The 25,158-nt window shown below is 38.1% G+C and overlaps 1 protein-coding gene and 1 pseudogene across 5 annotated transcripts in view; one reads left to right on the forward strand and one right to left on the reverse strand.

Moving 5' to 3' along the window:
• PIK3CB (phosphatidylinositol-4,5-bisphosphate 3-kinase catalytic subunit beta) overlaps nt 1-25,158 on the reverse strand; it is a 205,855-nt gene that overhangs the window by 120,335 nt on the left and 60,362 nt on the right. For all 5 annotated transcript variants that reach the window (XM_032334525.1, XM_032334489.1, XM_032334499.1 and 2 more), the window contains one exon: nt 5,156-5,342. In XM_032334525.1, the coding sequence (XP_032190416.1) occupies nt 5,156-5,326 (171 nt within the window). In that variant the 5' untranslated portion in view covers nt 5,327-5,342. The remainder of the gene's footprint in view (nt 1-5,155; nt 5,343-25,158) is intronic.
• On the forward strand, nt 452-1,970 carry LOC116585179 (annotated as a pseudogene).

Raw genomic sequence — 25,158 nt, forward strand, 5'->3', positions numbered from 1 at the left:
TATGTAACTGCTGAATCATAGTTTGTAAACCTGAAAGTAATATAATATCGTATGTCAACTCTACTTCAATTTTTTTAAAAAGTGATTATCTATGAAGATGTTCATATTTACCTTTTTTTTTTTTAAAGATTTTATTTATTTACTTGACATAGACAGACAGTGAGAGAGGAAATATAAGGAGGGGGAGTAGGAGAGGGAGAAGCAGGCTTCTAGCCAAGCAGGGAGCCCAGTGTGGGGCTGGATTCCAGGACGCTGGGATTGAGCCCAATGTGGGGCTGGATTCCAGGATGCTGGGATCATGACCTGAGCAGAAGGCAGGCGCTTAACGACTGAGCCACCAATGCACCCTCATATTTACCATTCTTATGAACATAAGTAACTTCTAATTAGAAAAAAAAAAACAAGCTTTTTCGCAACAGGTTTGCCACCAGAACACAGGTGTCGTGAAAACCACCGCTCAACCTAAACCAGAATGGGGAAGGAAAAGACTCATATCAACATTGTTGTCATTGGACACGTAGATTCGGGCAAGTCTACCACTACTGGTCATCTGATCTACAAATGTGGTGGGATCGACAAAAGAACTATCGAAAAATTTGAGAAGGAGGCTGCTGAGATGGGAAAAGGCTCCTTCAAGTATGCCTGGGTCTTGGATAAACTGAAAGCTGAACGTGAACATGGTATCACCATTGATATCTCTCTGTGGAAATTCAAGACCAGCAAGTATTATGTAACCATCATGGATGCTCCAGGACACAGAGACTTTATCAAAAACATGATTACAGGCACATCCCAGGCTGACTGTAATGTCCTGATTGTTGCTGCTGGTGTTGGTGAATTTGAAGCAGGTATCTCCAAGAATGGGCAGACCCGTGAGCATGCCCTTCTGGCTTACACACTGGGTGTAAAACAACTAATTGTTGGTGTTAACAAAATGGATTCCACTGAGCCACCCTACAGCCAGAAGAGATACGAGGAAATCGTTAAGGAAGTCAGCACCTACATTAAGAAAATTGGCTACAACCCTGACACAGTAGCATTTGTGCCAATTTCTGGTTGGAATGGTGACAACATGCTGGAGCAAAGTGCTAATATGCCTTGGTTCAAGGGATGGAAAGTCACCCATAAAGATGGGAATGCCAGTGGAACCACGCTGCTTGAAGCTCTGGATTGCATTCTGCCACCAACTCGTCCAACTGACAAGCCCTTGCGTCTGCCTCTCCAGGACGTCTACAAAATTGGTGGTATTGGTACTGTCCCTGTGGGCCGAGTGGAGACTGGTGTTCTTAAGCCTGGCATGGTGGTCACTTTTGCTCCAGTCAATGTTACAACTAAAGTCTAGTCTGTTGAAATGCACCATGAAGCTTTGAGTGAGGCTCTTCCTGGGGACAATGTGGGCTTCAATGTCAAGAACGTATCTGTCAAAGATGTTCGTCGTGGCAATGTGGCTGGTGACAGCAAAAATGACCCACCAATGGAAGCAGCTGGCTTCACAGCTCAGGTGATTATCCTGAACCATCCAGGCCAAATTAGTGCTGGATATGCACCTGTGCTGGATTGTCACAGAGCTCACACTGCTTGCAAGTTTGCTGAGCTGAAGGAGAAGACAGATCGTCGTTCTGGAAAAAAGCTGGAAGATGGTCCCAAGTTCTTGAAATCTGGTGACGCTACCATTGTTGATATGGTTCTGGCAAGTCTATGTGTGTTGAGAGCTTCTCTGACGATCCTCCTCTAGGCAGTTTTGCTGTTCGTGACATGAGAGAGATGGTTGCTGTGGGTGTCATCAAAGCAGTGGACAAGAAGGCAGCTGGAGCTGGCAAGGTCACCAAGTCTGCCCAGAAAGCTCAGAAGGCTAAATGAGTATTATCCCCAATACCTGCCACCCCAGTCTTAATCAGTGGTGGAAGAACGGTCTCAGAACTGTTTGTGTCAATTGGCCATTTAAGTTTAATAGTAAGAGACTGGTTAATAATAACAATGCATCGTAAAACCTTCAGAAGGAAAGGAGAATGTTTTGTGGACCATTTGTTTTTTTGTGTGTGTGTGGCAGTTTTAAGTTATTAGTTTTTAAAATCAGTACTTTTTAATGGAAACAACTTGACCAAAAATCTGTCACAGAATTTTGAGACCCATTAAAACAAAAGTTTAATGAGAAACAGAATAAAACAAAAAAACAGAAAATTCAAAGTATGCACCATCCTCCCTTACAAAACATTATTTTTCTGGATTCTTTTCTATTGACCAGGATTATCATCATTAATTAACAGTGCCCTGTCAGAAGAAGCAGAATCAATCTCTTGTCATTTTCCCCCAAGCTTCCTGAATGAAATCATATAAAAGAAGGTCACCATACAAATGGCAAGGTGGATTACAAATTTGTAATTGCAGCCAGTATAAAAACCAAGAGCTGAGAATAATAGACCCTAGTAAGGGATACCTGCGTGGCTCAGTTGGTTAAGCAGCTGCCTTCGGCTCGGGTCATGATCCCAGCGTCCTGGGATCGAATCCCATGTTGGGCTCCTTGCTCAGCAGGGAGCCTGCTTCTCCCTCTGCCTCTGCCTGCCATTCTGTCTGCCTGTGCTCGCTCTCGCTCCCTCTCTCTCTCTGACAAATAAATAAAATCTTTAAAAAAAAAAAAGACCCTAGTAAAAATCATAGCTAATCTTCAGATTCAGCTATATTCAGGAGAAAGCAGTGCTGCTGGGCGACAAAAGAAAGAATAGGTAAACTGGATTTCATAAAAATTTTAAAAATTTTATACATCAAAGGACAGTACTGCAAATAAAAAGGCAACCCAAAGAATGGGAGAAAATATTTGCAAATTATGTATCTGATAAGAGATTAATATCCAGGATATATGAAGAACTCCTATGACTCAACAATAAGAAGCAAACAATTGAATTACGAAATGTACAATGGTCTTAAATAGAAAATTCTACAAATGGCCATTAAGAACATGAAAAGATGCTCGACATCATTAGTGATCAGGGAAATACAACTAAAAACTGCAATAAGATACCATTTCACAGCTATAAAAATAGTTATTATAAAAAACAAGTGACAAAAACAGAAAATAACCAGTGTTGGCCAGGATGTAGAGAAACTAGAACTCTTGAGTATTGCTGGTGGGAAAGAAAAAGGATAACGCAACTGTGGAAAACAGTCTGGCAGTTCTTTAAAAAGTTAAAACAGAGTTACCAAAAGATATAAAAATTCCATTTCCAGACATATACCCCAAAAAACTGAAAGCAGGGACTCAAACAGATAACTGTACACCAATGTCCACAATAGCCAAAAGACTGATACAATCAAAATATCCATCAAAAGATGAACAGAAAAACAAAATGTGGCATAAAATTCCAAACAGTGGAATTCTACTAAGTCTTAAAAAGGAATGAAATTTGGACTTATATTACAATATGGATGACCTTTGAAAATATTATGGTAGGTAAGATAAGTCAGACACAAAAGGACAACTACTGTTTGATTCCACTTTTATGAGGTAGCTGGAATAGACAAATTCCTAGAGACAGAAACTAGAATAGGGATTACCAGAGACTTGGAGAAGAAAGTTTTTTATTTAATGAAAACAGTGTTTGTGTTTCTATATAAGGCTGATGGTTGGGCAATACTGTGAATGTATTTAATACAGAATTATACACCTAAAAATTATTCTTATGGTAAACTTCACGTTATGTATGTTTTACAATTAAAAGAATGGAGTGCATGAATGCTTAATCCAGCTTCAGGTGCAGCCACAGACTTCCATACTTGTCACTGATGACTATAATGATAAGTACTGAACCTGTACACCAGGTTAATACCTCTGAATCTTGGGATACCTAAAATAATTTTGGGGTTTGTTTTCTACTTCAGGGATGATGCAGCTTGGAAAAGAGTTAAGAGGCTATCCAAAGTCAAGAACTTTAAAAAGGTTTATCATAAATACTTTTTCTTAAAAGTATCATATCCCCTGATTTTCATATTGGGTTCAGCTATTTGGGAAACATTAAAGAGAAAGTTTAGGAAAATAATTTCATTTACATTTCATTGTACTCACAAATCAATACCACTCATCAATTAACGTGAAAACAAGCAAGATTAGTTATATAAAAGAAGTTGCGGGGCGCCTGGGTGGCTCAGTGGGTTAAAGCCTCTGCCTTCGGCTCAGGTCATGATCTCAGGGTCCTTGGATCATGCCACACATCCGGCTCTCTGCTTGGTGGGGAGCCTGCTTCCTCCTCTCTCTGAGCCTGCCTCTCTGCCTAATTGTGATCTCTGTCTGTCAAATAAATAAATAAAATCTTTAAACCTAAATAAATAAATAAATAGAAGAAGGTGCTTCCAAACTGATGGTTACAGAAGGGAGGTATGGTTGGGGGAATGCGTGAAATAGGTGATAGGGATTAAAGAGTATAGAGTACACTCGTAGTGATGAGCACAGGGTATTGTTTGCAACTGTTGAATCACTATATTGTACACCTAAAACTTACATCACACTGTATATTAACTAACCTGAATTTAAATTAAACCTTTTTTAAAAAAAAGAACTTGCTTCCAAAGGAGGGCATGCTATTCACTACTAGGGGAAAACTTTTTCTTCCCCACAATCATCATGAAGAGTAATGAGGGTATGGAGGGAAGAAGAGGAAAGAAAAGGGGAAGAGACAACCAACCAAAAATCACATACAAAAAAGTATGACAAGTTCAAAGATAGTACTTAAAAAGATTTTAACTCAAAACTTTCTTTGACAATGTCAAATTCCTTTAAACAACCTGATTGAACATTTCAAACTAACCTAATTTTTCTTAATTCAGGTATTACATATAGATTAAAAGTGAGAGTTGAGAATTACCTTTTACACATCTACAAAAGACAAAGCATGTATCAAAATCCTAAACGTTAATTTTCCCTCAAACTGACCATATGATTTACATTTAATTATTTAAAGTCAAGAACTTTAAAAAGGTTTATCATAAATACTTTTTCTTAAAAGTATCATATCCCCTGATTTTCATATAATAGAATGACATTTCTATAATAGAATTATAGAAATTCTATAATAGAATAACATTTTCTATAATAGAATAACATCTTCCCCTAAGTGATATGGTAAGTAAGCTACATTTATAAAAATTCCACTTATTAACATACCTGTTTAATATAGGAAATGGTAGCTTCCCGAGGAACCTCCAGCTGAATATAAATCCCAGTGGGCAAAAGGAAATCCACAGGTATGGAGCCATCAGATGCTAACTGTGAATCCACTGCCCAGATGTCAAGGATGTCTGCCATAGCAGGAGGCATTATGAAATTGAAGCACATTCATAACCATGGGGCCCTAAAAATTAAGTAAAATGTGGTAAAACAGAAAGTTAGCCAAATCTTATAATAAAATATGTTAAAGACCACCAATCCATAATTAGTCTTTGGATTTCAATACAGCCAATAATATAACAGATGGCTAATTGAAGATTAAGCCACCAGAAACAAAATTATTTAAAAACACTGTCGGTTATCATTAGATCCATTACACACACACACTCTACTCAAATTCAACAAAAGTGTATCACATATGAAAAATGAAAGATTTAAGATTAGAGGTTTCTAAGAAATTCCGTTAACAACCACTCAACAGGTGATTCCAGATTTTATTGAGTAATATTGGCTTCTTTCGCTGAGTTCTTCTCTGCAAACTCCAACGAAAACAGTAGTCAAGAGGGCCTTCTTTCAAATATAATTTTCTATCTGGGCACCTGGGTGGCTCAATCAGTTGAGCATCTGTCTGACCCTCGATTTCAACTTAGATCATGATATTGGGGTCATCAGGTCAAGCCCTGTGTGGGGCCCCATACTCAGCAAAAAGTCTGTGCTTTTCTCCCTTTCTCAAATTGCCTCCCCCCACCCCATTTAGACACACTCACTCTAAAATAAATAAATCTTTTTTTTTTTAATTTATCAATCTCATGTGAGAAACAAAATGTCATGAACTTACAGTCTCACGACCCATCACCTAAGAATTAAAAACACCAAATCCCTCAACCCAGCTGGCAAGGCCTTTTGTGCTAGGTTTCTGGACTAATTTCCTTTGCTTGTCCTAATACTGTACCACCTTAGCCTTTGTACAACAAAGGCTACTAATCTACTGTTGGAACTATGTTCAGACAAATGTTGACACTCCTGGAATCAAACCCCTATTCCAACAAATGCGCCCCTGAACTGCACCTTCAAGACTTCCTTGAGAGCTTCCTTGAAGAAAGCACGCAATAATAGTGGGCGGAACAAGGGCACTAAAGTTAATTAAATCAAGATTCAAATCCCATTTACTGAAAGAATGAAAGCATCACATCAAAAGAGACAAGAGCCAACTTGAAGCATTTCTGAGCATCAAAAATATCCATGACATCCACGGGTTGAAATGCATCAAAAATATAAAAATGACTTAATAATAATAAAAAGAAACAAATAAACAATTTACTGATCACCACTGGAGATTGCTAAGACCAAGTCCCTATTCTGAAAATTGATAAAGAATGGGGAAGCAGGGCACCACTGGCTCAGTGGGTTAAGCCTCTGCCTTCAGCTCAGGTCATGGTCTCAGGGTCCTGGGATCGAGTCCCACATCGGGTTCTTTGCTCAGCGGAGAGCCTGCTTCCCCCTCTCTCTCTGTCTACTTGTGATTTGTCTCTCTCTCTCTGTCAAATAAATAAATAAAACTTAAAAAAAAAAAATGGGGAAGCAAATCAAACATGTTTTGACCAGCTTATACCAAATATTTCAGGGTAACCAAATGACTGATGAGGGTAAGGTTTTTTCCTGTTTTTAGAACAACTTTAGTTCATAAGCACAGAAAGAACGATAAAATTAGAAAACCACCGTTGTGCAACCTCTAATGAAACAATGAATCTAGGCAATAATGCATAATTTATGGATGCTAAAAAATTTTACAAAATAAAGTGAAAGGATGATGAGTAACTTTATAATGAACAGTATCAGGTTAACACTATCTAAATCCTGTGACTAATTCAGACATATGTCTCCTCCTACAATTTAACAGAAGTACTAACCACACCCTATAGGATACAGTTGATTTTGGAAAACAAACAAACAAAAAGAACCTGAATTTAATCAAGACTCTAAATCTGAATTATTTATCAGTTTACAAGAAATAGGAAAACAGAGACAGGAATTAAAGACTTCAAGGAAGCATCAGTCAAGTTCCTAATGAATCATCAATAAAAAAAAGTAATCAACAAAAACAAAAGAAGCTAATCAACAATAAGAAAAGAAAATGATGCAAGGACTGTTAACAATCAACATTTAGGAGGGGCACCTGGGTGGCTTAGTTGGTTAAGCCTAGAGCTCTTCATTTTGGAATAGGTCATGATCTCACAGTTCTAAGATCAAGCCCTGCCTCAGTTCGGTGTTGGGAGTGGAGACAGCCAAATCCAACACTGATTTCACCAAATCAGCTATAAAAACCTATCTTTAGGGACGCCTGGGTGGCTCAGTTGGTTAAGCTTCTGCCTTCAGCTCAGGTCATGCCTGGGACTGAGTCCCACATCAGGCTCCTTGCTCGGCAGGAAGCCTGCTTCTCTCTCTGCCTTTGCCTGCCACTCTGCCTGCTTGTGCATTCTCTCTTTGACAAATAAATAAATAAAATCTTTTTTTTTTTTAAGATTTTTTATTTATTTATTTGAGAGAGAGACAGTGAGAGAGAGCATGAGCAAGGAGAAGTCAGAGGGAGAAGCAGACTCCCCATGGAGCTGGGAGCCCGATGCGGGACTCGATCCCGGGACTCCGGGATCATGACCTGAGCCGAAGGCAGTCGTCCAACCAACTGAGCCACCCAGGCGTCCCTAAATAAAATCTTTTAGAAAGAAAAAAGAAACAACAAACATCTTTAAGACAAACTGGGAAATTAAATATGAATTACATATTAGATGAATTTAAGGAAATACTGTTGCATTTGTGAAGTATAATAATGGTCTGGTGGTGGGGCACCTGGCTGGCTCATTTAATGAAGCATATGACTCTTACTCGTGGGGTTGAGTTCAAGCCCCACAACTGGTGCAGAGATTACTTAAAAATGGGATCTTAATAGATTAAGATCTATCTATACGCTGCCTACAAGAGACTCACTTTAGACCTAAAGACACCGCAGATTGGAGATGGAGAACCACCTATCATGTTAATGTATGTCAAAAGAAAGTCGGAGAGAGAGCAGAGAGGAGCAGAAGGAAAGAGCAGAGGGAAAGAGCAGGGAACAAGGAGAAGGAGATACCCTGCCGGGCAGGGAGCTCTATGTGGAGCTTGATGGACTCGATCCCAAGACCCTGAGATCATGAGCTGAGCCAAAGGCAGATACTTAAACAACTGAGACACCCAAGCGCCCCCAAACTGGTCTGCTTTCTTACACCATACACAAAAATAAATTCAAAACAGATGAAAGACTTTAGTGTGAGACAGGAAACCATCAAAATCCTACAGAAGGGGCGCCTGGGTAGCTCAGTGGGTTAAAGCCAGCTTTATTGCTCAGCTGGGAGCCTACTTCCCCCCTCTCTCTCTGCCTGCCTCTCTGCATACTTGTGATCTGTGCCTGTCAAATAAATACATAAAAATCTTAAAAAAAAAAAAAATCCTACGGGAGAACACAGGCACCAACCTCTCTGACCAAAGCTGTAGCAACTTCTTACTAGACATATCACCAGAAGCAAGGGAAACAAAAGCAAAAATGAACTATTATGACTTCATCAAGTCATACAAGCATGCAAAAAGCTTCTGCACAGTGAAGGAAAGCAATCAACAAAACTAAAAGGCAGCTACAGAATAGAAGATACTTGCATGACATACTGATAAAGGGTAAGATTCCAAAATCTAACAAAGAACTTATGAAACTCAACACCCAGAAAACAAATAACCCAGTTAAGAAATGGGCAGAAGGCATGAAGACATTTCTCCAAAAAAGACATTTAGATAGCTAACAGACACATGAAAAGATGCTCAACATCACACATCATCAAGGAAATACAAATCAAACCACAATGAGATACCATCTCACACCTGTCAGAATGGCTAAATTAACAACACAAGAAACAACAGGTGTTGGCAAGGATGCAAGAAACCGCACTCCCTGAATATTCAAGCCTTTACTGATTCCTCTCTCCTAACTCTTACACCCTTTTATAATCTGGACCCATTACACTGACACTTATACAGGCCCTGAAACTTTCTCATGTGCCAGTCCTGTTTCTGTTGGCAAGATAGTGCACTGATGAAAGACTGTGGTCTCAGAATCCAACAGCTTACTTTTGAGAGTTCGTTCCATCCCTTACCGGCTGAAAGATCTCGGGCAAATCATGTATCTTCTCCCCTACTTAGGTTCCCTTATCTGTGAAATGATGAAATCAACAGTAACTACCTTAGAGCACATAGCTATAAAAATTAAAGTAAGAACGCCTGGAACTTAGTAAGTTAAATATAAATATTTGCAACTAACTTGGTTTTTTTTATTCAAAAGCCCTAAGTTCTTTTGAGCTATGAATTATATATTTTTAACTACTTTCATTTCCCCAAAAGTGATCAGCACATAGTTGCCATTTTGTAACTGTTCAATGTTTTTAAGACAAAACATTATTATCCCTACTCCTACAATTCAAAAAAAAAGCTCACAGGGTAATAAGAAAATCTAAAATAGCTAAAGGTGAGTTCTTACTCTGTGCCAGCATTCTAGTAATTTCTTTACATGCATTTCTGTATTTTATCCTTATTACCCTCCTATGGTAATATTATTACTCCTTGAGGAACTTAAAGAGGTTGTTATCTCATAGCTACCAAATAGCAGTCCTGGATTTGAAGTTGGGTCTAGCTACAGAGTGTGAGCACTACACAACCCTCTGCATAATAACTCTTAAATTACCAGAAAAAAGTTTTTATTATTGTATTATTACTAACCATAATAAACCACACGTTAACTATAAGCTTCTGGAGGGCTTGACCCATGCTTTTATTTTTGCTTTTTTTCCCCCATGCTTTTTAAAGTACTGTCTCTTACCACAGTATATAGAGAAATCATTAAACTTGGGCGCTCTAAACTGATACTTTATTACAAAGATTCATTTTTATTTTTATTTATATGACAGAGAGAGAGCACAAGCAGGGGGAGTGGCAGGCAGAGGGAGAGGAGAAGCAGTCTTCCCCACTGAGCAGAGAGCCTGATTATGGGACTCGATCCCAGGGCCCTGGAACCACGACCCAAGCCAAAGGCAGACACTCAACCAACTAAGCCACCGAGGCGCCCTAAACTGATACTTTTATAAACATGAACAAACTACACACAGTTACTACAGATGTCATTAACAGTCACTGGTCCTGGAATAGCTTTAGGTACATCACTGCAGAACAGCCTATTGAGACTGTCTTTAGGAGAGTTGTTCTTCAACCTTGCAAATAGCAGGTGTTCAAGAAAATATGCTACACAAAATTATAAAGACCATGCTTTGCTTACTTTCATCACCACCACACAAAGATGGGGGAAAGCCAGCTCCTGAATACCAAGTCACAGCATGTATGACATGAATCAGGAATTTGCAACAAAAGCTGGAAAAACAGAAGTCTGCACTTAAAATAGAGAAGGGTTTATGAAACATCAGCCACCTATCATACAATTACAATCATGATAAACCTGTACATGCCCCTCCTTTCTTTAGCATGGATTTTTGGCAAGATTCTCACAACTGAAACCAAATCACCTAATAAATAACAACAGCAATAAGGGAGCATGAACCTATAAAAACAAAATTTCTAAGATCTCACCCTTACCAGACAGCTGGAAATGCTGAGGCTTCCCAGGTCCTGAAGCCCAGAACAGCAATCTTTTCAAAGACACTACACCTCAAACCACCCTATGGCATTAACTTCCCATATACAAAATTATGAACTTCTGGGGCTATTGGAAGAAAAAGCACTATAGTAGATTTAAGAATTTCTTGATGACATAGTTATAAATAAATGAATTACAAGAATAAATTCATGGGCCCCTACCTATCTTCCTTTCTACATCTGTTCTTCAATACTCTCACATATCCTATCTTTAATCCTGACACCCTGAACCACTGATACTTGCCAACATAACCCATACTCTCTCCTACCTCCTACCTTAACCATCATTCTCTCTCCCTAAGATGTCCTTATCTACATATCTCCTGATCAACTTACTCTATTTTTTAGTGATTTTTTAAAAATTATGTTATGTTCGTCAACATACAGTACCTCATTAGTTTTAACTCTTACTCTTCTAGACTCTTGGAATCCTTCCCTGATAATCCTGTGCACCCAAGCACCAGGGCATATCTATGTCAAAGCAAGAGCACGCTACATTGAAGGTCACAGCTCTTTCTCACCTCTTTATTTGCAGCTTTGGCACATATTATGGCCTCAGTAAATATTTACATATGGGTAAATGAATAAATGAATGAGTGAACAAATTCTATGGAAGTCACTTAGGAGACCAATTGTACTGGATAATTAAAAATGTGATCTAAATCGTGCCTCAGAGGAAAAATTTAACTATGTGGCTTCAATGCAGTCTCTCAGTGCCTAGTCTAGGAAATTCCATAAACAGCCCACAAACGTGACATCTTGACATGAAGTCATGGTAATATGTACCATTACACAGATAAAATGCCATACACATATAGATTTCCTAAAACTCACTAAATTTAAAATACTGAAATGATCTAATTCAGGTATCGTTTATCTATTTGCCCATGGCTTTACAAAAATTTCTGTCTATATTTTATAGATGTACCTTTCCATAAAAGAGTAAACCAGAAAAATATTAACGAATATACAGAATTCTGATCACATAATCACTTGCAATGGATCAAGCTTCACTTAATATCACTTTGTTTTCAATCCATACATTCCTGTCATGTGAAGAGGAACATGAAATATATCTTATCTATAACCTAAGCACTGCATTCCCACTATATAGCAACCCAGTAACAGTACAGGCATTTCCTTCCAAAACTGATGCTTTTTCAACTAACGTTTAACTATAGAACGGCTTATTCCCATAAAATGACATCTACTAAATTTAGACAGACTGGAGAATTCCCATGATGTCAAGGGATAACCATTATTTTTAATATAGGGAAAAAGAATAATTCACTAAGCTCCACATTTATGTTTTTGTATTTTCTATATCTATGCTACATTTCACAACAGAAATATTTAGAAACATTTAAATAAATTAAATTTTTAAAACTGGCCAAATAAGTTGCAAAGTATTTTTCTCGTGCTATCTCAGAACCTATCAAAAAGGCAAGTTTAACCATTTAGCTTTACAGTAATCATGCTCATTGCTTCTTAAAGGAACAGCACACCAATCTCCAAAATTAACTCTTTGATCTTCAATTTCAAGGGCAAAATCCTCACTTTCAAATGTCAACTACTTTAAAAATACTCCAATGATTCAGCAAGATAATAAAGATGCTTCTTAAGCAATACTATGTTTAAAAAAAAGACAGAAGTGTTCTTCTCTACCAGAAGTAAATTATCAAAAGGGAATATTGCAAGGTTACAAACATGTCCATTAATTTCTACCATAATATTGTCATATTAATAATTCACTAACAGGGGCGCCTCGGTGGCTCAGTGGGTTAAGCTTCTGCCTTTGGCTCAGGTCATGGTCTTGGGTCCTGGTGTGGGGTCCTCTACTCAGCAGGGAGCCTGTTTCCCCCCCACCCTACCGCTGCCTCTCTACCTACTTGTGATCTCTGTCAAATAAATTAAAAAATCTTTTAAAAAAATAATTCCCCCCAAATAAATAAATAATTCACTAATAACTGGCTGGCTCAGTCAGAAAAGCGTGAACTTTTTTTCCTTAAAATAGGCTCCACACCCAAAGTGGGATTTGAACTCATGACCCCGAGATCAAGAGCTACATGTTCTATAACTGAGCCAAAGAGGTGCCCGGAGCAAGGAACTCTCGATCTCAAGGTTGTGAGTTCAAGCCCCACATTGAGCACTGGGCACAGAGCCTACTTAACACAAACACAAAACAAAACAAAACAAAATAAAACACCGCTCAGGTAAACATATGGTATATAATTACAGCCTAACGAACTTTTGTTTAGATCAATGTTCAAGGTTTTCGAGTATTTTAAGCCAAATACTATGTAGAAGAATCGTTTTCAACCCTTTCATATTCCATATGCTTATTAAACAAATATTATACAAACACTTCAAAAACCTGAAATGAAACTATTCATATCTTATATATGTACCTAATTTCAAAATAAACCCGTGTAATGCCCCAGCTATAACATAAAAGGAGAAATAAAAGAAAAAATAAGGTTTTTCTCAATATGTAAATACTTGGACATGACCAAACATCTGCTAATGAAGCAGTCAGGTTTGCCTCTCAACACAGAATCACCATGGATATATGACAATCCAGATGACTAATCCAGATGTGTTGTACTGACGATCAAATCACTGGTGTCACAGATTTTCTAAATCTTTATCTTTCAACATCAATATTTTGAAACCATGTAAAAAATACTTTCTATTATATTTTTATGTAATATGGGGTTAAGAGCTCAGCTCAGATAGTAAATAGAATTTTCACCTTATCGGAAAGAAAATTCAAAAACTGTGTTGTACATGAGACTTTTTTTGTTGTAGACAACTGTCTAATGCATTGCAGGATATCTAGTAATCCATGGCCTACTACTAAGTAGCACTTCCCCCAGTCAGTGTATCAACAAATAAACAAAATTGTCTGTCACAAATTTCAAAAACATCTTATAGGAGGGAAGTCACACTGTTCACTTTCAGTACCACTGCTCTAGGACAATTCCTATTATTTCTCAAAGTAGTAGTAACCTAGAAATGGTCTTTTTTTTTTTTTTTTCTAATTTTATTTTTTGAGAGAGAGAAGAAGCATGAGCAGGGGAAGGGGCAGAAGGAGAGGGAGAACAAGAAGCAGACTCCCTGCTGAGCAAAGAGGGTGGGGCCAACTCAGGGCTGAATATGAGGACGCTGAGATTATGACCAAAGGGAACACCCAGGCACCCCAATCCAGAAATGTTTTTATCTAGACCTAGTTATACTAGGTATTTAAAATAGTAATGAACACAATTTGTCATACATTTCTACTGGCAAACCAACATTTCTTATATTTGGCTATGCTGTCTGGCTAATTCTTGAAGGGTAAAAGAAGCTGAAGTAAAGAAAACTTTAGCCCCTTAAACAATCAGAGGAATATAAGGCCAGTATGACTAGCTCTTAACTTTCATGACTCTTAGTAAACAAACTTAAAGATGGGGTGGTCAAACTAAACCCACAGGATAACTTGTGGCTCTTCAGAATATCATGTACAACACTGTATATAGTACTGAGAGAGGGGGCATACTTACAAAATGTGCTGTGCTGTTATTAAAATAGCACGTCCTTTATCAAATTAAAACTGTGATGTGGTTGCTAAGCCATCGAGGTATCAAACCAAATGCTAACAGATAAATCTTTTGTAGAGATATTTTGAAAAAAAAAAAAATTACTGCTACACATTCAAATGTAAAATATATCTGGTTCCTATTTCCCTTTGTCACCTTATTTCATAGGGAGCACCACACATGAGTCCAGCCTAAGAATTAACTCAAGAGTTTCTAGTTGGGAGATGCCTTAAGAGTTACAAACCTTGGGGCCCCTGGGTGGCTTGGTCAGTTAAGCATATATGTTGGCTCAGGTCATCATCCCAGGGTTCTGGGATAGCCCCGAGTCAGGTTCCCCGCTCAATGGGGAGCCTGCTTCTTCTCCTCCTGTTTCCCCTTCCCACACGTGTTCTCTCTCTTTCTCTCTCTCCCAGTTTTTCTCAAATAAATAAATAAAATCTTAAAAAAAAAAAAAAAAGTGTCACAAACCCTGAGGTGCCTCCAGGTTGAGCCTTCAATTCTTGATTTCAGCTCAGGTCATGACCTCAGGGTCATGGGATCCAGCCCCATAAGGGCACTGGACTCTGTGCTCATCAGGCAGTCTGCTTGAGATCCTTTCTCCCTCTGCCCCTCCCCCTCTCTCAAATAAATCTTAAAAAGTTAGAAACCCTTCTCATATTAAAGGTAAGAAAAGTAAGGCCCAAAGAAATTAATTATCGAGGATGACACAGCAACAGAGCTAGAACCAAAGTCAGATTTTTCCCAAGCAATCAGCATACCTTTTAAAATCTTTTTTCCCCTTATTTTTTGTTTTCCTTTTCTCTTTTTTAGAAATGACTTATTTTAGACAGAGAGAGTGAGCACGTGTTTGTGCCTGTGAGCAGAAGCAGAGGCAGAGGGAGGAGAGAATCTTCAGTAGATCAGTGGGGAGGCCTGATGCAGGGCTCAATCTCAGAACCCTGAGATCATGATGTGAGCTGAAACCAAGAGCCAGAGGCTTGACTAATTGAGCCACCCAGTTGCCCCCTCCTTTTGCCTTTAAAAGAAGTGTCCTTCCCAGGGCTACCTAGCCCCACAGAATTCCCAGTCTTGCATCACTCTTCTGTTTAAACATGTAGGCAATGATCAAAGTGTGAGGACAAGCATGACACAACTATGAAAACAACTCTCTTCTAGGAAGCTATCAGAGGGCATGGAACTTTAGCAATGACAATCTGCTCAACTAAAACCCTCATACTGTAATTATAAACCTATATCCTGCTAATTGTTCACTGGCAAAAAAAGAAGAAAGGATTTAAACATTCTCAGTCTCCACAGGAATATGTCATCAGAGCCATTAGATTTTACACTTCTTTAAATCAAATCATAAGTAGAAGCCAACATAAACTTACAGATGAACAAGTTTAACCAAAAACTACTCTGCAAAATTATGGAAGAAATTTTGAGAGACTGAAAGACAATTTTTAAAAAAATTAAATCCAACAGGGGTGCCTGGCTAGCTCTCTTGGTGAAGCATGGGACTCTTGATCTCAGTGTTTTGAGTTCGAGGCCCACACTCGGTGTGGAAATAACTTTAAAAAAATTTTTAATCTTTTAAAACTTTTTTTTAAAGACTTTATTTATTTATTTATTTGACAGACAGAGGTCACAAGTAGGCAGAGAGGCAGGCAGAGAGATAGGAGGAAGCAGCTCCCCGCGGAGCAGAGAGCCGGATGTGGGGCTCAATCCCAGGACCCTGGGATCACAACCTGAGCCGAAGGCAGAGGCTTTAACCCACTGAGCTACCCAGGTGCCCCCCAAATTTTTTTAAATCTTAAAACAAAAATTAAATGCAATAGTATTTACCTAATATTAATTTCTGTATTATTATATGATATAGTTAGAAGATAAGTGAATGTTCATAAAAAAAAATTAGCACTGGGCTACCTGGGTGGCTCAGTCAGTTAAGCATCTCTCTCTGGCTCAGGTCACAGTCCCCAGGTTCTAGGATTGAGCCTCGAGTTGGGCTACCCGCTAAGCAGGGGTTCCTGCTTCTCCCTCTTCCTCTCCCTCTGCCCCTGCTTGTGTGCTCTCTCATCTTACTCATACTATCTCTCAAATAAATAAATGAAATCTTTAAAAAAAAAAATTAGCACTGAAAGGGGCTGTACACATTTTAAGATTACTATCTTTGCCATCTCAAATATTCAGGTTTCAATCAGACACCAAGTAAAAGATGGGATCTTGATTCATATGGGCCTCAGTTCTGCTATCCACATTGTTCAAAAACAACAAATCAGCCTCAACTGATTTGTTTACAGAGAAGCATTATACTACGCACTGAAAATATGAACAGAGTAGAACTTGTTTTGTAAAGACTGGAATCATCGTAAGTCTATGTAAAAGATACCTCCAGAGATGGGGCCCCTGGCTGGCTCAGTCAGAGAACCATGTGACTCTTGATATCAGGGTTGTTAGTTCAAGCCCCACACTGAACATGGAGCCTACTTTTAATTAATTAAACTACAGATTTATATTCTTAGTACTTAACCTCAATATAAACAAAATACATTTATAAATATTTAGTGTGTTTGGGGCGTCTGGGTGGCTTAGTGGGTTAAGCCTCTGCCTTCGGCTCAGGTCATGATCTCAGGGTCCTGGAATCCAGCCCCACATCGGGCTCTCTGCTCAGCGAAGAGCCTGCTTCTCCCCGCTCCCTCTGCCTACTTGTGATCTCTCTGTTAAATAAATAAATAAAATCTTTTTTAAAAATTAAAAAAATACAAAAATAAATATTTAGTGTGTCTCTATAGAACAAGTTTTCTCATTATAAGTCAGATTTATTTCAATGTCCATGACAACAGAGCAATTTTTTAAAACCGCAACACATATACTTAATATACCAAAATTATTTCAGTGGCTAACCTAGGCACAGACAAAACTGCGGTCTTGCTTAAGGAAATTTCTCTCTTAAACAACTTCCCAACAAGCAATCTCTAATGCACAGACAGGTAGTTCCCATCATGGTACATATCCTGAAGAGGAAAACACAGCCAACACTTAAAATAGCACAAATTTAAATGAAATATATATAGTTACCAAAGTTCCCCACTCCCAAAAAATAGTCACTACTGTCTTTGGGTCTTAAAAGAGAAGCTCCAAAATATTCAAATTCAATAGAGCAATCATCTCAGATAAAATTATCCACTATGTAAATGCTACTTAACTCTGAAAGGTTACTGTAAGATCTAATGTATAAAAGTAATCAAGTACTTAACATTGAATTTTATGATTCTCTTTAATCGAGTATCTGGCGCATCAATATTGAACCAGATCCAGAGATTTTATTAATGAAACACCAAGAAGTTCTTTTCATAATACAGTTTCACCCACACATTATGTTGTACAACTTGGATGGTATAACCCTCATAATTTACTTCCCTCTCTGACCTTCAGTTTCCTAATTTACAAATAGGAGTAAGTAATTTCTACTTTGCAGAGTTGGTGGTGTAAGTTTTAAATAAAACAGTGTATACACAAAAGCACACTGCATAGCACTTTATATATAAAAAGCACTCAGGGGCACCTGGGTGGCTCAGTTGGTTAAGCATCTGACTCTTGGTTTCAGCTTGGGTCATGATCTGGCTCTGTGCTCAGCGTCGAGCCTGCCCAAAAGATTCTCTCCTTCTGCCCCTCCACAAGCAAGGGAAAGCTTGCTCACCCTCTCCCTTTCTCTCTCTCTTAATAAATAAATCTTTTGGGGTGCCTGGGTGGCTCAGTGGGTTAAGCCTCTGCCTTCAGCTCGGGTCATGATCCCAGGGTCCTGGGATCGAATCCCACATCAGGCTCTCTGCTCAGCAGGGACCCTGCCTCCCCACCTCCCCTGCCTGCCTCTCTGCCTACTTGTGATTTCTCTCTGTATATCAAATAAATAAATAAAATCTTTTAAATAAATAAATCTCTTTTAAAAAATTAAAAAAATAAAAATAAAAAATAAAAAGCACACAATAATCGATGACTAATATTAATTTACAATAATAATTGTTTCTTTCCAAGGAGAGAACAGCCATGACTCCTTTCCACAGCATACAACAATGACCCTGAATGACTGGTGTGAAAGGAATTAGAACAAAGTTCCTCAAAAGGTGGTCTCTAGTGACCTACCAGGTGGTTGGCTCACATAATTTCCCAAATATAATCATTTGTACAGAAATCACACAAAACAATTCTGGGTTAGCAGAGCTGTAATGATTAATTTCTCTTGGCTAACAGTTGAAATGATGCTTCCAGACTTAGCAAATATATTTTTTACTTCATTGTACAGCATTTATTTTTGTTAAATATTTTCTACTATCATGTGGTATTATTCATTTGAGGGTAAATGGCTCAAAAACAGTTCAATGAAGCAATCAGAAGTAGAGGAGCAAAAAACCATTATATATTTCTTATAGAAAACCAATTTCCCCAACTACTAAAAAGGTTCCAAAACCATGATAAAGTTAATGCTAATGCTCAGAGAGAAAGCAAAATGAGCTGCTGAAAGATTCCTCCATCACCTTACAATACTGGGCACTGCACAGTATCAGTAACATACAATATGACAGAGCAATTCCTACCACGTATGCATAAGAGTAAAAATTTTGCTTTATAAAGGCCAAAACCCCTGGCAAATCCATCATGGTTCCTGAGGGAGAGGTGCTTAATGACTTTTCATACTGTTTATGAATAAAAACTACGCAACCATAGTTAAGGATTTTTCATTTAGTTTGTAATTTTCTAAGCCACAATATAGGCTCAAAAGCAGCACCTATAATTACTACTTATGGAATTAAAGTTCTCAAATCAGTATCACTATTTCAGTGTTTACTCGTAGTCAATGCATTCACAGTGATTCAAGCACAGATATAAGCACCTGACTTTGGGCTTCTACAGTTTTTGCTGTTTTTTTTTTTTTTTAAGATTTTATTTATTTATTTGACAGACAGAGATCACAAGGAAGCAGAGAGGCAGGCAGAGAGAGAGGGAGAAGCAGGCACCCCACTGAGCAGAGAGCCTGATGGACCCTGAGATCCCAGGAACCAGGACCCTGAGATCACGACCTGAGCTGAAGGCAGAGGCCCAACCCACTGAGCCACCCAGGCACCCCTGGGCTTCTACAGCTGTACCTGTGTATTTACATAATGAAATGCATACCAATTTTTATCACAAATGACCTTCCTTTATATTGCATTATATTTTTAATATAATTAAAGAATTATATTTTTCTTGTAACATATGTAGGTAGATTATATTAACTGTAAATTCTATTTCAATACAGTACAAGTATTACATAATATGCTACAAAAAAGGGATGTGAGGGGTGCCTGGGTGGCTCAGTAGGTTAAATGCCCAACTCTTGATCTCAGGGCTGTGAGTTTAAGCTTTGCAATGGGCTCCATGCCAGCGTGGAGCCTACTTAGAAAAAGAGAAAAAATTGAGTCCAACAGGGTTTAGAATCACTGCTATAAAATTCATCGGGGTTCTTTATATGTACTATCTAACTTTCTAGAAAGACATTTTCTAGAAAGTCTTTACCAATTTGTATTCCCTCTACACTGATGGATGTACATAGTATTAACAGATTTGTAATACAAGTTTTTTAATTTTAGTCAATTACCTGAAGGCAAAAAAAGTTCTTATGTAAACTGCATTTTTCTGATTACTTATAAAATCAAACTTTAGTTTACTGAAATTTGAATTTCTGTATGTGTTTGGTCACACAGATGTTTCACTTAAACATTGATACTTTTTTCTCTGTAAAGTAAATGATAACCATATGAAAATGTTAGAACTATGAATCATGGTTTTATTAACCTGTTGCTTCCTTATCTTAGACTGTTACTTTTAATACATTAAGGCATACTATCCAAGTAAACTGAACACTCTGGCATCTTAGAGAATATCTGCTTTGAGAATAACTGGTATTATAATACAGAGCACTAAGGGAAACCTGCCTGGCTCAATCCGTAGAGAATGAAACTATTGATTTCAAGGCTGTGAGTCTGAGCCCCATGCTGGGTATAAAGGTTACATAAAAATAAAATCTTTAGGGGTGCCTGAGTGGCTCAGTCAGCTGAGTGTCAGACTTTTAAGTTCTTCTCAGGTCATGATCTCTGGGCTGTGAGATGAAGCCCTGAGTCAGACTCTGTGCTCCATGGAGAGTCAGATTCTTTCCCTCTGCCCCCATCCCGCTCAAGCACGTGCATATTCTCTCTCTCTCTCTCTAAAATAAGTATATAAATCTTTAATAAAAATCTTTAAAAGTATATGAATAAAACTTTTTTTAGTTTTAAGGTTTTAAATTCTACTTAGTTGGGGCACCTGGGTGATTCAGTCGTTAAGTGTCTTCCTTCGTCTCTGATCATGATCCCAGGGTTCTAGGATCAAGCCCCACATCGGATGCCCTGCTTGGTGGGAAGCCTACTTCTCCCTCTCCCAATCCCCATGCCTGTGTTCCCTCTCTCATTGCCTCTCTCTGTCAAATAAATAAATAAAACCTTTAAAAAAATAATTCTACTTAGTCAACATATTATATAATAGTTTCAAAATAAAATATTTTTTAAATATTTTTTATTTTTTTAAAAAGATTTTATTTATTTATTTGAGAGAGAGAGATCACAAGTAGGCAGAGAGGCAAGCAGAGAGAGAGAGGAGGAAGCAGGCTCCCTGCTGAGCAGAGAGCCCGATGTGGGACTCGATCCCAGGACCCTGAGATCATGACCTGAGCCGAAGGCAGCGGCTTAACCCACTGAGCCACCCAGGCGCCCCAATAAAATATTTTTTAAATAAAATATTTTTTTTTTAAATATTTTTAAACCTCCAAGAGACTTAAACACTTAAATCTCCATACACTTAAATTTAAACACTTAAATCTCCACAATAAAATCCTGCTTTCTAAGAAGAAAGTTCCAAACACATTCTAATTTCGAATACTCATCTGAAGTAAGTTTAAATTAACTAAAGCTTAACAGTTAATGAAATGTCCTAAGTAGACTTCACAGAATGCTAACATATATGTCATGTATGTTACATTAGAAATGATCACAGGGGCACCTGGGTGACTCAGTGGGTTAAAGCCTCTGGCTTCAGCTCAGGTCATGACTCTAGGGTCCTCGGATCGAGCCCCACATCTGGCTCTCTGCTCAGCAGGGAGCCTGCTTCCCTTCCCCTCTCTCTGCCTGCCTCTCTCTGCCTACCTGTGATCTCTCTCTCTCTCTCTCTCTCTGTCAAATAAATAAATAAATAAATTTTTAAAAGTTTTTAAAAAAGGAAATAATCACAAACTGTTATTTTTTCAGTTTTAATTTTTTCAATTTCAATTTTAATAATTTCAACTGTAATTTCTATTTTAATTTAATTCAACTGTTTTTTTTAAGATTTTATTTATTTATTTGACAGACAGAGATCACAAGTAGGCAGAGAGGCATAGAGAGAGAGGAAGGGAAGCAGACTCCCTGCTGAGCAGAGAGCCTGATACGGGGTTTGATCCCAGGACCCTGGGATCATGACCTGAGCCAAAGGCAGAGACATTAACCCACTGAGCTACCCAGGCGCCCCAATTCAATTAGTTTTAATTTCAAATTTAATCAATATAATTCAATTTAATTTTTTCAATTTTAATAATGCTGCCATTATTTTTTTCCTTTAAAAAAAATTCCATGCACAGCATACTCTGTGTACTAACAGAATCAGTATTCAAAAAGCATTCTTGGTTTTGTTTGGAAAATATTACACATAGATCAATGGAATACAACAGACAACCCAGAAATAAACCCACAATTATATAGTCTTAATCTTTGACAAAGGAGGCAAAATTATACAATGAGGAAAAGTCTCTTCAACAAATGGTATTGGGAAAGCTGGATAGCTATATGCAAAAGAATGGAACTGAACCACTTTCTTACACCATACACAAACTCTGGGTGTTGAGTTTGCTAAGCTCTTTATAGATTTTGGATACTAGCCCTTTATCTGATATGTTGTTTGCAAATAAATATCTTCTCCCATTCTGTCAGTTGTCTTTTGGTTTTGTTAACTGTTCCCTTTGCTGTGTAAAAGCTTTTGATCTTGATGAAATCCCAATAGTTCATTTTTACCCTTGCTTCTGTTGCCTTTGGTGATGTTCCTAGGAAGAAGTTGCTGCGGCTGAGGTCAAAGAGGTTACTGCCTGTGTTCTCCTCAACGATTTTGATGGATTCCTTTCTCACATTGAGGTCCTTCATCCATTTTGAGTCTATTTTCGTGTGTGGTATAAGGAAATGGTCCAATTTCATTTTTCTGCATATGGCCGTCCAATTTTCCCAGCACCATTTGTTGAAGAGACTGTCTTTTTTCCACTGAACATTCCTTCCTGCTTTGTTGAAGATTAGTTGACCATAGAGTTGAGGGTCTATTTCTGGGCTCTCTATTCTGTTCCATTGATCTACTATGTGTCTGTTTTTGTGCCAGTACCATACTGTCTTGATGATGACAGCTTTGTAATAGAGCTTGAAGTCTGGAATTGTGATGCCACCAACTTTGGCTTCATGAAACAGATTCTTAACTACAGAGAACACACTGGTTACCAGAAAAGAGGTGGGAGGGAGGATGGGTGAAATAGGTGATAGGGTTCAAGAGGAGAGCACTTGTTGAGATGTGCACTGATGATGTTCGAAATTGTTGAATCACTATTTGTACACTGACGCTGTGTGTTAACTATACTGGAATAAAAATTAAATTACATTTTTCAAAAAAATGCAATGTATTCCAAAACTTATGAAGAACACCAAACTACAGGGTGCTCTACAATTCATGCCATTTACCTACATTTTTCTTCTACCTTCCACTGATAATCACTGAACAAATAATGTTTGAAACAAGCTGCACTGGGGTACCTGGCTGGCTCAGTAAGTAGTGCATATGACTATTGATCTCAGGGTGGTAAGTTTAAGCCCCACACTGGACATAGAGCCTACTTTAAAACAAAAACAAAAAACAAAAAAAACCTTTTTTTAAAGAAACAAGCTATATAAATTAGCTATATTCACTTAAAAGACACTAGAGAATTTTAAATAATTCCTACATTCCCAATAACTTTTTAAAAGTCATTATTATTAGGTAAAAGTTTAAACATAAATTAGATAGAGTAGTGGAATTCCAATGGGGGTAGGGGACACTGTTGGGTATTATTTCTTCAGACAAAATGGGCTGATGAAAAAGTTTTAATTCAGCAGATTCCTAAGTCTAAAGAATGTTAATAATTTCCTACAGAGATTATAAAAAAATAAAAATCTTATCATCCCATTATTCAAAAATAAAGTGCTAACCTGTTTATGATACTCTTTTAAAATAAATGGTCTTGGGACACCTGGGTGGCTTAGTTGGTTGGGCAGCTGCCTTCAGCTCAACATGATCCCGGCGTCCTAGGATCGAGTCCCACATTGGGCTCCTTGCTCCGCAGGGAGCCTGCTTCTCCCTCTGACTGGGCCGGCCACTCTGTCTGCCTGTGCTCGCTCTTGCTCTCTCTCTCTCTCTCTGACAAATAAATAAAATCTTTAAAAAATAAAAAATAAAATAAAATAAAATAAATGGTCTTGGGGCACCTGGATGGCTCACCTGGATGAGTGTCTGACTCTGGGTTTAGGCTCAGGTTATCTCAGGGTCATGACAGAGCCCCGCATGGGGCTCAGCAGGGAGTCCACCTGAGATTCTCTCTCTCCTACCCCTCCCCCAACACACATGTGCACTCACATTCTCTTTCTCTCTAAAATAAGTAAATCTTTAAAAAATAGTAAATAAACAAATCCTCAGAAAATAAAATAAATGGTTTTGATATAAATATTAATTTTTTAAAGACTTTACTTATTTGAGTTAAAGAGAGAAAGCAAGAATGGTGAGGAGGGGCAGAGGGAGAGGGAGAAGCAAACTCCCCACTGAGCAGGGAGCCCAATGCAGGGATTGGATCCTGGACCCCAGGATCCTAGATCATGACCTGAGCTGAACACAGACTGCCAAAGGACTGAGACACTGTGGCACCCCAAATATTAATTTTTATTAAGTAATGCTAATTAATTTTTTCAGTGTTTTATTTCAGTCTGCCCTCCTTTCTTCTAAATATTCGATCATGTTTATCAACAAGAAAGACAATATATTACTCAAATTGGATACATTTCCAAGAAATGCTCTCCCCTCACCCTGTGCCTTCTCTTCCACGTCCAAATGAATGGTATTTTGGGCACGGGGACTAATTGTTAAGCCTACTTAAATCACTGTTGACCATAACCATGTTTTAGGGTAACACTGATTATTTTACTAAATAGATAAAACTAGGGATGCCTGGGTGGCTCAGTTGGTTAAGTGGCTGCCTTTGGCTCAGGTCATGATCCCAGCGTCCTGGGATCGAGTCCCATATCGGGCTCCTTGCTCAGCGGGGAGCCTGCCTCTCCCTCTGCCTCTGCTGCCACTCTGCCTGCCTGTGCGCTCGCGCGCTCTCTCTCTCTCTCTCTGGCAAATAAAGAAATAAAATCTTTTTTAAAAAAAATAAATAAATAAATAGATAGATAGATAAAACTAGTAAGAAAAGACTTAATAACAATTATCTAGTTCAAAATATGGTGACTTTCTTTATCCTTTGAAGATACTGCTGAAGGAATTCTTGTACATGATGGGTATTTTCTATTTTTAAACATATTGTTTAAAATACTAAAAAAAAGCTCATGCAAA

The sequence above is a fragment of the Mustela erminea genome, chromosome 1, assembly GCF_009829155.1.
Source record: "Mustela erminea isolate mMusErm1 chromosome 1, mMusErm1.Pri, whole genome shotgun sequence".
NCBI lineage: Eukaryota > Metazoa > Chordata > Mammalia > Carnivora > Mustelidae > Mustela > Mustela erminea.